At 42.0% G+C, this 16,529-nt stretch overlaps 1 protein-coding gene across 6 annotated transcripts in view; it reads right to left on the bottom strand.

The window, feature by feature from the left end:
- Positions 1-10,952: 10,952 nt before the first annotated feature.
- Positions 10,953-16,529, bottom strand: part of DSE (dermatan sulfate epimerase) — a 34,853-nt gene continuing 29,276 nt past the window's right edge. For 5 of the 6 annotated variants that reach the window (XM_063151037.1, XM_063151038.1, XM_063151039.1 and 2 more), the window contains 2 exons: positions 15,685-15,892; positions 10,953-14,008 (listed from right to left, as the gene is read on the bottom strand). In XM_063151037.1, coding sequence (XP_063007107.1) covers positions 12,247-14,008; positions 15,685-15,892 — 1,970 coding nt within the window. In that variant the 3' untranslated portion in view covers positions 10,953-12,246. The remainder of the gene's footprint in view (positions 14,009-15,684; positions 15,893-16,529) is intronic. The other variant, XM_063151042.1, reaches the window with a different exon arrangement.

Below are 16,529 nucleotides of genomic sequence, written 5' to 3'. Positions count from 1 at the left end.
CAGAGCAGGCAGCACTGGTTCAGGTGGCTGCTGGGCTCACAGCAGATATATCATGCTCAGTGCTGAGCTGCTGCTGCTGCTGCTGCTGCTGCTGCAGAGAATGTGCTGCCACATGAAATGCTTGCCTTGCCATTGTAATACAATGACATAGCAATCAATTTTCTAGAATTTTTTCTATTATCCACGAATTGATATTTTAACAAGATATGCATTATAATAAAAAGCCCTTCAGTCCTCGAAAGACAACCTCAGCAAGCTCAGAGTCTATCACTGTATATATGAAGGTAGGATTTGGTTTCACTTTGAACACCATTTCTTCTATACTGTGTGGAGATGTTGGGGAGGCATTCCCTGGTTTAGGGAAACAGAAGAAGCTTCCCTCAAAAAGCTGTTAGACTCTACTGACTCCTTCCTTTGTTCCTATGTCTGCTCCTATGTTCTTGAGCCACTCCTTCCTTATTCCCTGATTGGCCCTCATCTTTGTACCCACCAGAGACCAGGGTCAGCCGCCAGGTCCTTGTAGAGAAAAGTGAGAAAAAGTGAGTGTGTGGATGCTGGGACCTGAACATCTCACCACGTGGCTGAATAAAACATCTGTGGATATTATGCAAAGGTCCTTTTTTCTTCCTTACCCTGGACTATGCTAGCAGCAATTCAGATTGCTACAAATGGCACCCGAACAGGGACCTCTTCTCCTAGAAAACATCTGCACTAAACCACCCTGAACATTTTACTGTCTTAACCCAGTGTGATGAGTTTGAAATTTCAGTTCCTTCCTCCTTTTACTCTCAGGTGTTGAGAAGAGACTAGATTAAGATGGAAACAACGCTCACCCACGCAAAACAAAAAGTTCACCTCCACCTTAAAAAGTCTTTTCTTCAAGAACATTTTAGGTTTTCAGAGGAAGAGTTAAAGTGTTTTATACACTGGTTATTTAAGCATTTTCCTTATATTTTGCTTCCTAAGTCCTAACCAATGACTTTGGAGAACTAGTTTGAGAAAAATTAAGACCTGAAGAAAAACTCTATAAAGAATTCTATCCTTTTTTGAATATGATAATGATGTGCATTCAAAATCTTGAGGAACAGTTAAAAAATAGTGAACCTCAGCTGAAAACCCCTTCTCCAAGCTCTCCCATCTGCACTCCTGCTGCCCAAGTTTGCTGTCACTGCGTGGCCGTGGCCGCATGCTCGCATTGACATGCTCAAGATGGTGGAGACCGCATGGACGAGGCCACAGAATCCCCCCTTTCACCCTCTAGTCCCCACACCTCCTCCCACAGCTTCCACAGTCCCAGGAGAGAGGGGGGTCAGAGGAGCAGGCTCTGATTGGCAATATAAAGCTGCACCAGTTTCTTACTACGAAGGGGAAAGAAACCCCACGTGCACTTGCAGCACTGGAAGGGACAGTAAACAGAAGAATGGATGTGTTTACCCCAGTTGCTATAGCACCACGAGGCACAGTGTGTGTGGCAAGGGTTGTCCCTGCTCCCACCAAACAGCTGCCCCCGTGGAAAACCCGCGACCATCCCGCTGCCACTGTGCTTGGCCAGGGTGAGCCAGCCAATACTCGCTGCCCAGCCTGGGTCATGGCAGCCCACAGCACCGGGGCCGAGGGCGGGCAGGTGACACTGGTGGGTGGGCAGCCCTGCCAGGGGATGGCTCAGAACAACAGTCCTGGCAGCGAAACCGCCACTCCCCACCTTCCCGGGAGCCTGTGCCACTCCTGCTGCTCTGGAAGCCCCATGCCGACAGCGCCCGTGGACATCAGCCAAGAGAGAGCCCCAGGAAAAAGCCAGGCCCCAGCACGGCCGCCAGCACTGAGAGCAGGAGGAACCCCGCACGGCAGCGCACCAACCTCAACACCAACAACACATCCAGCAACACAAACACAAACCCACTGGCAAAGGTAAAAAATCCTTGCCGGGAACGTTTTGGGGACAGTGAAACGGTTCAATGTAAAAAACAAATACGGCTTCATAACCCAGAATGATAACAAAGAAGATGTGTTGGTTCATCAGATTGCTATAAAAAAGAATAACCCCAAGGAATACCTCCACAGTCTAGGAGATGGAAAAATTGTGGAATTTAATATAATACAAGGAAGAAAAGGCCCCCAAGCAGCCGATGTGACAGGACCTAGTAGAGTTCCAGTGCGAGGTAGTAAACATGCACCAAACTGCAAACCTGCGAAGTATTACACACATCACAGAAGTTGTCCACACTCCTACCAAAGAAATAAAACCCAAAACCAACAACCAAGCCCCAGCAACAGCCTAAAATCTGAAAGAAGATAGAACACTGTTGAGCCATCCTCCATCCAAGAGTTCACCTCCATAACAAAAGAACCTTCCAGTCCGATAAGTCCCACTTCTTCTAATACCCTTCCCCAATTCCTGTGGCCTCCCTGCCCCCCTCCCACTTTCCCCTTTGCCTTTCCATTGTCCTATTACTCCTTTTTTATGTTCCCACAAATTCCTACCTCCTTTTCCCCCTTTCCATGGCCTCCCACTACTAATCCCTTCCCCCAGATTTCTTTCATAATACCAGAGGGAGGGTGATTGGGAGGGAGAGAAAAGAAAGTTTCCCTAAAGTAACCATCTTTCTCTTAAAGTTAATGATTTCTGTTTGGAGTTTCCAGCAGACACACCACCACCTACACTACCTTGTACAGAACAAATTAACGGCCAGCAACACTGCCTCAAGTGTCAGAGAACCAATCCCTGCTGAAAAAACTTCTCCTAACTCAGTTTCCTAATAAACTGTGCTAAGAAAACCTGCATTCCTCCTGCCAGCTCTAAGACACTCCAAGAAATCTGTTGAGACATTAGAAACTCAGAATTGTTTGCATTTTTTAAAAATTGTCTTATAAGTGCTTTTGATTGTGTTTGTAATTTTGTGTTGATTCAGTTGATCCTTCAGAGAAGCTTTCTTAATAATATAAAAAAACAGGAATTGTGAAGACCCTGGGGGAGCATTCCCTGGTTTAGGGAGACACAAGAAGCTTCCCTCAAAAAGCTGTTAGACCCCATTACCCCTTCCCCTGTTCCTATGTCTGTTCCTGCGTTCCTGAGCCACTCCTTCCTTATTCCCTGATTGGCCCTCATCTTTGTACCACCCAGAGACCAGGGTCAGCCCCCAGGCCCCTGTAGAGACAAAGCGAGACCCTCTGTGTGTGGGTGCTGGGACCTGAACATCTCACCACATGCCTGAATAAAACATCTGTGGATATTATGCAAAGGTCATTTTTGCTTCCTTACCTTGGACTATGCTAGCAGCAATTCAGATTGCTACAATACTGAATTAGACACATCATTTTGCTTTCTGATCAGGCAGCCTAAGAAAGTATCTCACCAGTTCTTTAAAACAGGGATTTATTTTTAAATATCAAGAAGTATTGGCAAGTACTGTTACCTTGATTTTTACTTAGAAGCAGTTAGAGACAGAGGTTAGAAAGCTGTGAAACTAGAATTCAGATGCCCCATCCATGGAAGTGTTCCAGGACAGGTTGGATGAGGCTTTAAGCAACCTTGTCTTGTGGAAATTGTGGAGGGTTAGAACTGGATGATCTTTAAGGACCCTTTCAGCCCAATCATTTTTGATGGTTCTGTGATTCTCTGTCAGCATGGTAGAAGACACAGATGCAATGTGGAATTGCTGCAAGGATGCATCCTGACAAAGGGACATGGGCTGCCTCCAAGAGCCGCACTGAACTAGTTTAACAAGAGAGGCAAAGGACCAGAGGCAGCTCTCTGGAACAGATTATGACCACACAGGGGAAAACATAGAGCCAAGAAACCCTGCTACTTCTCTTTCTGAGCCTAATTTTAGCAGTGTTTTATTTATCTGTAATAAAATACGATTTCAGGAACCAGCTTCTTGGGAAAAGGGAGGGGAGCTCTGCATGAAAAAGGATTAACCCTCCTCCAAGAAAACATGTTTCCAGTAAATATCCAAAGAGTCATGGGCGAGGGAAAAGAGACCACCCTAGTTGGGAAGTGGGGGAGCAGCTGTGCTGGCAGCCAAATGGGGTGCAGGAGTGGCCAGGGTGAGCCCAGCTGGGGGCAGCTTTGGGAGCTGGGGAGCAGCCCAAGGGTGTGAGGAGCTGTGGGGCCAGGGAGTTACAGAGCCCCCGTTCACTGAGAGCTCTCTTTTCCCAGGGCAGCTCTTTCTTGCCCTCTAAATTAACACTTGTCTGGCCACAACAGCTGCAAAGCATTATATGGAAAGTATTCAGAAAAACAGCTTTCTGTTAAAGGACCCAGAATTCCAATTTAATGGTTGTTTTTACATTGATTTGCATTAAATTTCATGTCTTCCAAGGGGGGATGGAACAATGTGAGAATTTAAAAGATGGAGTTTTTTAGAACAAAATGCTATTTTTTTTACTTGAAACATCTTTCTGCTTTGAAATATTCTTTATTAAAGTGAAGAGATCAGATGAAAACAAGTGGACTTGTTTAATATTTTATTTTCTCCTTGACATTATAGCATCAACCCTTTCATTTGCAGATGAATGATTCTCAAACTTTTTCTAGGTGGAAAAATCTGTAGTCTGAACTAATTCTGTGGTTCAATAAAATGCATAATATTGGTCATAAATGCAACGTGTGTAAGCGTGTGTAAGAGCACTGAAGGGCTTTACCAATACATATAGTGCAGACCTTGTTTTAGTTATGTTAGTAACTCCTTACAGTAGGTTATTTCTTAATTTTTTTTTTTTCTGGAACTTTTTCTCCTTGTTCAGAATAGCCAAAACTGGTTTTGTTTTGTTTTCCTACAAGTCATGTTCCTTCCAGCTGTTACATCCAAGGTCCTTCCTGTCCTCAATTCCTTCCATTTGTCTTAAAAAGCTCAACTCCCTCTTCATGTTAATATACTGTAGTATCTTGGCTGCAATGGAAAAGAGCACCTCTGCACTGGTGTTCTGTTTATAAAAACTGCACTTGCTTCTTCAACTGAAAGAAATGTAAGCTGCATTTCTCCAGTTCGGAAGGACACATGGATAATAAGTCTTTTTATTCTAGGAAAATTCTTGTAATGCCTTTTGTCTCATTCCAGGTGTAATTAATGCTTAAAATGTTGGAGGTCCTGTCCACAAGCAGCTCTGCACCTACCCTCCAGGTGGACTGACCTCCCCCAGAGGCCCATTGCCTCATTTTGTGAAACTGAGGAAGTTATTCTGACTTTATGGTTAAACCAGCATTCTTACAAGTTTAGGAAATGTCACACACCTCAGTGGCACCACATAAATCATTAATAGTACTAATACTTAGTAGAACAGCAGCCTGAGAAGTAGCACTGTGCTAGGGCCTGCACAGCTTACAAGCATTTGTGTACATTATACTGCTATTTTAAGGCATTACATTTATTAGCAGTTTTTGGCTGAAAATGGATTTTAGCAGGCAGGAAGGGAACAGGTCTGGAAAAGCAAGCATGGCTCTGAAGGAGGCTCTGATGGGTGAGGTCTGGTAGAGAGTCGTATAAGCCATGGCACTAATGCTCCCTAGCCATTATTTATTGCTGCTCTTTTAATATTGTGGGTCCACTACACATCTCATTTCTTTATGGGGAAGGTCCTGTCACCCAGTCCAAATGTCCCACAGCAGCCAGCTACATGAGGGTTTTACTGTTCCTTCTGCAGTCTATATGAGCCATGAACAGATATGTATGAGTCTTTAATGCTGTCTGCAGATTAAGTGACAAATATTTGCTGAACTTACATGAAAATATATGATAGAAGCATAGGATTAGAAAGGTAGAAGTTGTCATGTTTTATGATGAAATTAAGTAGCCTTGGTGAGGCAGATAATAGTTAAGACTAATCAGGCAAATCACCCTGGGTAGTTAATGAGTCAGTTCTAAGAAAGAAAAGTTCAATCTTTTTCATTTACTATGGAAAATGAAGCACCATAAAATTACTTTACAAATTTAAGCACATTAAACCCAAAATATTTCTATGCTCTTATTATAGATGTTTTATATTCCATGTGTCCTTGCTTTCTTCAGGACCTTGCTCCCTTGGAATTGCTGCATAGCTGAGAGTTCACAGAGTCACAGAATCATAGAATGGTCTTGGTTGGAAGACACTTGAAAGATCACCTGGTTCCAACCCTCCTGCAGTGTGCTGGGAACCTTCCACTAGACCAGGGCACTCAGGGGCCCATCCAGTCTGGTCTTGAACACTTCCAGGGATGGGGGCAGAACCTCTCTGGATGACCTGTCCCAGAGCCTCACCACCCCCACAGTAAAGAATTCCTTCCTGATATCTAATCTAAATCTGCGTTCTTTCTTAAGGGCATTCCCCCTTGTCCTAAGATTTGATCTGTTCCACTCTGTGTGGGCGTATGTTTGTCCTAACGGTGGCTAACCGTGTGCTACAAAACATGCTCTGTACTTTTCCATACAATTACTCCTTCTTTGTCTTTTCAAATTTGAACAAATTAATTAGTTGTTTAGTTCATGGTAGTACACTACTGTCTCCAGTTTCCCATTTCAGGTTCCTTTGCTGCTAAAATTTTGTTTCTCATAGAAACTTTTCTAACAGTAATGCAGCCCAAGAATTGAGACTATCCTTTTCAAAGTTGTCAAAGAAATGAAAAGTTTCTGGCTTCTGATCCTCAACCTTCCTTGCTCATATATTTTTTCTAATCAATCTAATCCTTAGCTACAGAATACCCAAGCTGTTTCAGCTCACCACTACTGTACAAGCTCTGTCAGGCTCTCTGGTAACCATGTCTGGCTTGCATTAAAGGTGGAACTCTATTACACTCAGCAGCACTTGTGTGTGCACTTCCATTTTTTTTTAATAGGAAGATATGATTCAAAAGGAAAGAATGATATATGGGACATAAGGAGAAAATATTCCCAGTTGCCTATATTTTATGTTAGCAGTAACTTTCCAAGTCTCTCGGTCTGCCCTTATTTATTCTGCTATGTTCAAATAATCCATCATGATTGTCATTTTATTTGCCTGGCATTTGCAGCTATATTTTATAGCATTATTGATCATCTTCTATTCCTCTAACTTCTATAAAGGCAGAGTTCTTCAACTGCCCTTCCAGGGACTCTGGTCCTCTGCCCATTTCCCCATGAACAGTGGACTGCAATTGGGCCCACCAGAGGAAACTCCATAACAAACTTAGTAAGTGAAAGAATATGATTACTTTACTTGATCAAAATAAGGGTTATGCCATATAAAAAAGGACAAGCATGAGAGAAGTGAATACAGTTCTAAACTACAATTAATAGTAAAGGTGAACTATAAATGCTGTAGCATCTTTACTAGGTGACGGAGAAACTTGGCCTTCCTTAGCATGTCCCAAAGAGTTCAGCTCATCCTCCCAAGGATAGTGCTGTTCTTTAGGGATAGAAAGAAATGCATATGCTGATCACCTATTCCCTCTTGCCACAGGATGAATTCATCTAGCTTACTCTCACAGCGGCACGGCAGTGTAGTGAAATTTCCATGCCCCAATCCTCCTCAAGTTTTCTTCACTAGCATTTCCTATAGGCATATCCAATGTGCCCAGCTTTCCTGGCATTCCTTGCTTCCCATGTTACATTAACAAAGTGGGAAACCAGGGGTTTTATACTCGTGATTTCAGAAGCATTCCACCTCCTTGAAGAATGCCTTCCAACTGGAGGTAGGTACGAAGCTAGACTGAGTATGGAATGTTTGGTGAAAAAATGTATGTCAATATTTTGGGGACAGTCATAAACTCATATATACTTGTTATGGGTTATTGTTCACAGTAACAGAGCCCTGGGGGTTGAAGTGGGACAGTTTTCCTCTTGATTGTCCCAGGGTCAGTTAGGAAACCAGTAAAATCACTGATGGCTTTGGACACAAGTCAAAGGGGAAAAAAAGTCAGAAATGTCTTATAAAATAATTCATTTCAGCTAGCAATATTTCTCTGCATCCTAAATTTATAGAAAATCATCATAAATGTTCTGAATGCTTTATCAGCCAGAAGAACCTGGCAGGAAAGGTAGCATCTGGGGAAAATGCTACGGATGCATTTCGCTGAAAGAATGCACTCATATATTGTGTAGTTTCGTCCAGTCTCCTGTCTGTCTGAAGCATGGAATAATTTTGTTCCTTACTTGAGAGGGTCCAGGGCTCTTATTTGAAGTGCTTTGACATTGTTTCAAGGTTGAACTTTTGGAAAACAGTCTCTATTCTGATGACAGTACAGACATATCCACACTAGATTGCACAGGCCTTCTGCTGCAAAGAGCTCCTGGAGTCAGCTGCCAAGAAAGGACAGAAAGTGACATCTTGGCTTCATTAGCTCAGTCTGACTTACCAGCCTCAAGTTACCCTACTGATTTTAACAGACTAGACAGAGCAAAGGGATTGAAGTTAGACAAAAGTATTTATGATCCCAACTGAGCCTTTTGCAGACCAAGTAAATGTGAATGTAATGTCCCGGTGCAGAAATACAGCTATTTTCCGAATTCTATACGGTTTCAAACACCAAGAAAATGCTTTTCATCAGTGGAAAATACATAGACCAACAGAATTTCAGACACTTAATTCTTCAGAATAAGCTTTCATCTTACAAGTTTTAAGAAATGAAGTAATGTGCTCCTTTCCCTTTGCTTCCTTGAGTCACAGTGATGTATATAACATAGATAGACATTTTTTGGCTGGACTCAAAAAAATAATTGAAAGAATCTAAGAACCAGATTCCACTTCCACCCTCAAACATATACACCACTACCTGTGGGCTGAATTGCCATTCACTTTGTTCAGAATACAGTGAATTAACTTTAGACTAAATTAGACTGCAGTCCTGAAATGAAGCATGCATAATTGAAGAGCAGCTATTGAAGAGAAATTGAGTGAAGTCAGCAGGGTCTCAGATGAACACAGGAACCCATCCACATACATTAAGTTCTTGGATAGCCACTTTTTTCTGTGGCCAGAGATGCAGAAAATGAACATTTTCAGAAACGAAAAAGAAGAAGAATAAGAATGGGAGCAGACGCATGTGCCAGAAACACCCCAGTTTTTTTACTCCACTTAAAAGAGGGAGTGAAAAATAACTTTGCTGTTGGGTGCCATACAGTGGCATTTCAGAAGTTGTTCAGTATACCCAGACTAGATGAACACAGTGGTAAATGCTTCTACCATGGACACAGAGCCCACCGAGTCTGCTTTTCTTGTGCAGCTCAGACAAAGGATGCAAAGGCGAGGAGAGCATTCTGTCCTGCATAATCAAGTGTGAAGGAACACCATCTTTCTCCAGCCCTCCCACAAGACAGTAGGGCTGTTGGGCTGGTCCCATTTACCTGTTCTTCCTCACAACACTTCCTAGTGAAGCAAGGGCAGCTTGGATTTTTCAGAGTCCTGTCATCTGAGGCCTTGAACTGTCTCTTTTCTGTGACACAGACACTTCTAGCCAACACCCAATTGCCCATGCCACATTATTGATGGCATAGAACAATCTGTTCTTCCATTGTTTCAAAATCAAAATCACAAAAAGTTACTGTCCTTGGCAAGGAATGAGTGAGACAAGAATAGAAAAAAAGAGTGGAAACAGAACCACTGGAGACAGTCTTTTTAAAGGCTCTGGCCTGGAAAAGAATAACTAAGGATTCTTTTCATATCTAAAAGACAGTCAACACAATTAAGGCTTAATTTGCTTCTTTAGTTGCCCAATCTGAATCAAAGTCACATCTGTGCAAGTGGAGTTCAGAGCAGCAAGTAATGACAGTCAGGTACACATAAATCCTTAACAGATGCAAACCAAGCACAGGCTGCAAAACTCCTGGATGCACATTTTATGCTGAGATGGGTCTGGTCTCTCACTGAGGAGGGTCAGGCTGCTGCATTTCATTTCCCTTTACAGTATCATTGCACACACACAGTTTGTTTGAATGCTGGTCTACTTTAAAAGCTGCTTTAAGACCTGGCTGTGAACACGGGCAGCTCTTGCAGCCACCTCTTTCCCTTGGCACTGCTGGAACAGTGCAGAGAAGCACAGTGTAAATGAGAGCTAACGTGCAAAACCATACCTTAATTGCTAATCTCTGCAGTTTCATTTGACAGCCACACAAATCCCATGCTAAAACTTAGAGCCACACTACACAGCAAAGAATTGCAGGCACTTCTTAGTCTTCTAGACTACAGGGTGGCTTTCTGCTGGTTCAAAGCAATAGCAAATTGACAGAGGGGAAATATGCACAGACATTTAATAAACTCTTGATTTTTTTGGTGTCTCATGACAAATAATAGTATCACCTAATATTGGAAAACTAATAGTGTCTTTAAAATTGAACATAAGCCAACAGCTACTTTTGCATGTGTTTATGTCATCACAGTGCAAAGGCAAAAATAAAGAGATTTCCAGTTATCCACAGCCTGTCACAGTTTAGTTGCTTTCAGCAGGTACGACTGGAGCTGTATGGGTGATAGTCCCCAGGCTCAGCTCCCTTTGCCTTAAGAAACAAAGTGAGTGAGTTGAAATAGACAATTATCCACCCCACACTTTGCAATTGGGGAAAAGGGGGAAGTATGTCTTGAAGGCGTTCCAAGGCCTTTGGTGAGCTGAGTTACTGTCTGAAGGCTCTCATAATCCAGAGACTATGCATGGATCAGAAATTAACTGGGTACCTAAATCTTTGCTCAGATAAAATGCAGCCAATTTCATTGAATAAATCCAGGCATTGGAGACTGCAGTAGGGCTCATTTATGTGAATACAGTGCTCTGAACTGACTCAGAACCTAGTGAAAATATTCTGACCTATTCACTGAAGATATTTAGACAAGGAAAGCTCCTCACATTTCCAAACACAGACTTGCAGAAGGCTTAACAGAGTAATGTAGATAACATATATCTAAATGGTGTAAAGAAGAGGAAGCAAAGGTTTGTTGTTTGAACCAAGTACTGATGAACATAATTACTGTAATTATCAGGAAAAATATTTAAACAAAACAAAACCAACTTTTCCATAGAGATAATTATAATGCTTTTATTTAGCAAATGTACTGAAGAATTGTTTTTCTGTAAAGACATACAGGTATGCCCCAATTCCACAGTTTCCATTCTCTCAAATAGCTATGAGTTTTTGAAATTAGTTTAATGAACAGAGGGGAATATATGTGGAGATGTCAAACTTATTTTTATCATAAACCACATGATTCCATTTACCACTAATCCCCAAATAATTGACCTGGGGCCACCAAGAGCTTGCAGAACCCTTGCTGGTGCTTTATAGAGAACAGGCTGTTCACAAAATTTTAACTGTCCTCTTTCTAGACATTTGAAAGAAAAAAATACATTAAATACTTCCTTGATACATACTTTTCCATACTGGCAGTTGCTGAGGTTACCACAGGATTGCTTTGGTTCTTTGTATTTTAAAAATTACATAAAGAAGGGCAGTGATCTAGGACATTATTTCCCTAGTAAGATGTGCTTCAAACTATAGAAAATTTTCTTGAAACCCTGCCTTGTAAAATGGAGAAAAGACCCTACAGAATTCAGCATTCTACAGCCTACACTTGGCTAAAATAGAAATGGTTTTATTTTCCTGAGAATTGCATTCTGCTCTACTTTGAGTTAAACCCATATTTGCCTTGTACTACTGCCTACTAGTGATGTGTCCCTCACTTGGCAAGCACTGACATGATTGTCATTTTCCACTGTGCCTGATTGTAAAGCATGGAAGAGACGGGACAATATAAGGTCTGCAATAATGATACAGGGGTGTCCCATATTGAGCCATTCTTTGGTTTGGCAGACAGAAACGAAGTCTGCTGCTAAGATCTGCCTTGTATATGTATATTTGAATGTCCTCGTCTTAGGAGAATGTCCAGAGACATCCCTAGCAGCCTGAAATGAAAACTCACTACATGCAAATCAAATTCTGTATAAAAAAAGACCTTAGAAATAAACCTAATCAAGAGGGCTCATCTCACCAAAAAATTAATTACAACTTTACCCTACTGAACTCTGATGAAAAAAGCACAACATTCCCTCAGACATGAGGCCCAACTCAAAACACAAGGGAGAAGTACTTATTAAGTACTGAGTTTTCTGAGATATTAATTGCTTGCCCTATTATTTAATCTATTCCGGTCTGAAAACAATCTTTTCCCAGATGTTTTTGGAATGTTTCAGAAAAAAAAAAAAAGAGAAAAAAAAAAAGAGAAGATATAAACTTTGGCCCTATTAGGGTTAATGTTTTTGCATAGACATATATGACCATAAACTGGTCAACTAGTAGAGGTCTTCTGCTAACATTGTGACTGAGAACAGGAAGAATACAGCCACAATAATATACAGCTGTCTACTAAAAGAATTGCATACAGACATCTTTGGCCATGCAGTCTCTTGGCCTTCTGGAAATAAGTGAGCTGCATTGCTAGCATGACAAAAAAAATAGCAATGTTGAGAATCAGAAAGAGGCGAGTATAAGAAGCTGATATTGATGGGGCGCTTCGAGCAGTCGCCACCATCTGCGCCAGCCCTGATCGGCCTTTGATTGACATCCCAGTTTTGTGCTTCACATAAGTGATATCTGCAAAGTCCAGAAGATCTTTCATTTCCTCATCTTCATCTACAGGCAACTCTTTTTGTGCTTGAGTCTGTGCCTTTTGTCGCACTTTTCTTTCATTTACCTCAATCTGTGCAAAAATGTCAGGAACGGCATCAACAAATTTGTAGCCTTTGGCTACCTTTCTGTTTTTCTTTGCTCTGCCACGCTGCTGTTGCTGCTGCCTCTGTGAGATTGCAAATATCCTGTCAATGGCCTCCTCTGTCTGCCTCTTATCTGAAAACCTCAGCAGGCGCTCAGCAGTCTTCCTAAAGCTGGCCGTGTTGCGTACACGAGACAGGATCTGCTTCTCAAGCTGCTGGAAAACGGGTTTAAAATGTTGCAGGTTCCTCTCCACGATGCCTACGTAGTCCTTCACCTCTGGCACTGTGGAGCTCCTGATGGCAGAGGCTCGGTCAAAGACAATTTTCTGGCGGTCTGCAATAACCTGTGCAAAGGCAGAGCGGGAGCCATCCTCGACGGGCCACAGGTACACGGCATAGGCGTGCTCACCAGTGGTCACAAACACATCCAGCTGCGGGGAATCTCCACGCACGGTGAAGCTCTGCACGTCCACAGAGGGCCCGATGAAAAGGTAGATGGCCCTCGTGACGGGGTGCCGCAGCAGGGTCGTTACATTCACGTAGTTTGTTCCATTGTAGGGGTAGCCCCGGGGATACATCCTCGAGGCAATGGTGGCTTTCTCACTGTGGCCAGTGTCGTCCATCCAGTACATCTTATATATCCCATCACGGTGCCTAATAAAGGCCCCATGGACATCATCAACAACTGTTTCTTCAAAAGGCACATCCACATTGTGGAAGAAACTGGTCGCTGCCTCCAGAGGGCTGTCATCTTCTAGGTGGATTTGGTCCACTAGCAAGAGAAGCTGGGGATGGAGAAGTATAAGGTTTCGTTGCAATTTTCTCAGCTTCAGTTTAGGATTGTATGCACCCACTCCTTCTCCCCTGATAAAAACCACGCCGCTTCTCTCCGTGGCAGCAACCACTCGTCCCTGACAGTCGCCAGCCAAGTCATGTTTATATTTAAGCCACTTTGAGGAACAGTCTTCTGTAATCTGCCCTTCCCATGGGGAGAAGCAGCTCTTAGACACAGCAGGGGAAAACATCAACACATTATTAAAAAAAGTATATTTTGGCCCATACAGAGCTTCTGTTATGAAAGGTACACCATTGGGAGCGAAAGTGAAGGAGTTCTGGTCTGGGTGTTCGTGGCCAGCATTAAAGTTCCTCCACCCCTTGATCCACTCTTTGTACTTGTTCTTATGAACAATATCATATATTGCACGTCCTCCCAGCTTTCCTGACTTGAAGGAAAGGAAAGGCCTGTTGATTTCAGCTGGCAAAGCACTTCCATAAGTCACCACTCCCCAGTCCTCAAAATAATGTAGCTTAGGAACTCCATAGTCTGGTGGAGGTACAGAGCGCAAACTTGCATCATACCTGCAAAAGAAGATGAGAAAAATTGGGTTAAAAGTCCCTTGACTGATTCCACTATCAGCACTTGCAAAAAACTCAAAAAAACGTTCTCTGTTTACATCAAAGAGCAAGCCAAAAATATAAATCCCACAGTTATGCTTCCTAATCATATAGCTGTAATTATTATTCATCATACTAATCCCTATACAAATTTGTTGTGTGCTTTTTACAGAACAACAGCTGAAAGCATCTGCTCTGCATTTAAAGCAAGCAGTCTTTTTGCCCAAAAATGAGTACCACTAATTTCAAACTAGCCATGTTTTGCCCTAGATAGTCATAAAACTACCAACTATAACAGATCTTTAAAAAAGGCAGATTAGACCAGACACTGCCTAGACATCAGCATTTGTGCCTATTTACTGACTACTTAACAAAGCGAAATATCTGTTTCCCCAAAATGATGATTACAGAAATCTGTAGTCTTCAAACAGAATAGGCAATAAATTTAAAAGTAATGATGAGGCATTCTGAAGATGAAATGTTTATTATTTGTATCAGTTAATGTATGTTAGTTTCTTTCTTCAACCTAGGCTGAAGAAAAATTTTCATGGTTTTTCTTGTATGAATCATAAGACGTTAAGACATTTTGTTTAAAAAGAAGCTTTAATTCTAGAAAAGGTTAAAATTACTACAATTTTATCCGTGGGAGTCAAAACAATAAAAATCCAAACCAAAACCTTCTGGCATTGTTTTTAAGCTACCAAAATAAACAAAACCATATTAAGCCCACTAACATTTCTATTAGACGGTTCCAGAATCAGATTTATTCCTACAACTAACCAGGAGTTTCTGGCAGGCCCTAGACAGTTACAGAATTTCCATGAAGAGACAGGAGGAAACAGTGATGGGATGAGGTTGTAGAAGACATATTTTGTATTTTGAAAGTAACAAGATAAAGGCTGCTAGGAGCCTAAGAAACATGCACTCTAATGTGCACATCATAAGGGCAAACCAACATATATTCAATAAGATTTTTCTTGCAAGAGAGAAAGAGCTACACTCACTCCTCGGAAATATACTTGTTACCTCCACAAACTAAGGGAATTCATATATAGATCTAAAGCTTCCCGAGTATTTTAATTTCTTACTTTAAGAAGATTGACATAGAAGTTAGGATAACTGTAAATTACCTGGGAAAATATCCATCTAGCATGGCATTTTTTCCAAGCATAGCTTGCTAATTAGTGTGCAAATCCTGTTAACAGTAACCTTACTGCTTGGATTATTTAGCTTTTAAAAGAAAGTTTATACTATTTTACAGAACTTTTGAATGAAAACTTATGCTTTAAATATTCACCTAATTCATCATAAAAGAACACAACAGGATTAAATCCCATTACAAGAGACCAAATTAAACAAAGACTACATACAGGGAAATTTTCAGTTCCTTTGGAATGACCTGTATTCTATGAAAGCAATGGACAGTGGATAGAAACCATAAAATCAGATGCAGGACAAGACCAGGGTGTTCCCTGTGGCAACCTGTGCTAAATGAAGAAGTTCTTCTGTGCCTCCTGACCCTGGGTGGCACATGGGCAGCCTGAGCCCAGCCTCTGCGGCGCACATCTAAAGTTAATGAATTAACACTAACAGCAAACAGCTGCCAGGTTCCTTTTGAGCCCACTCATTCCCTTTCATACCAGAGAAATTCAGTGTGGAGAGTGCACCACCTCTGCCCTTTGGATGGTGTGCCTGGCCCCTCCACCACTCGGTTCCTTCTGATCTGCTCTGCCAGCCAGTTCCCGCTGCCATTGCGCATGACAAACTTGTCGAGAAACACCAGCTGGCTCTCCGGCCCGTAGAACCAGTTATAGTTGGAATCTGCGATGGCCACAGTTCTCTGGAACCCTTGGGGAAAAGCAAGAAGGAGAAAGAACAAATAAGCACACAAAGATGCTTTTGAAGAGCATGCCAGTGAAGCCAAGCGGTGCAAACAGAGGCAGCCTTTTCAGATGTTTATAGACCTGCTTGTAAATGAGCCGTAAATAGGTTACACAGGAGTGGTTTCCTTCTGCTGCAGCTAACTTGAATATTCACCTTTCTTCTTTGGCTTTGGGCTATGGACAGCCAAAGCACCACACAAAATGTAAGATGCAATCCACTTCCTCTCCTCACTCAAGTCTGGCAAAGGTAACTTTCCCTTTACAGTTTTCATGTTTTTATGTGAATCTATACTCTGCAAAGGAATAAACCAGAGGGGCCCCCAAAGAACAAGATAATCAGCTTCACCTTGAAACCATCAATGTGAGCTCATTTTGCTCTTAGGAACCTCTTCCCAAAGGATGCCTGGGGTCTCACATGGATTCAGGACAATTCCTTATGTGCATATGCTGGCACACCAAAGCTGCATTCAGCCCCTGTTACATACATGGGTAGATCAGGGGTTCCAATACAGTTATCTAAGTTTTTTTTACCTAGAATTTGAGCAATTTAAGTTCCTAATGAAGTGTCCTGCAAATAAGCAACACAGGGGGTAACAGCTTTA

The sequence above is a fragment of the Melospiza melodia genome, chromosome 3 (assembly GCF_035770615.1).
Source record: "Melospiza melodia melodia isolate bMelMel2 chromosome 3, bMelMel2.pri, whole genome shotgun sequence".
Lineage (NCBI taxonomy): Eukaryota > Metazoa > Chordata > Aves > Passeriformes > Passerellidae > Melospiza > Melospiza melodia.
Note: the sequence above shows the minus strand (reverse complement) of the source record. Positions and strands in the feature narration are given on the sequence as shown.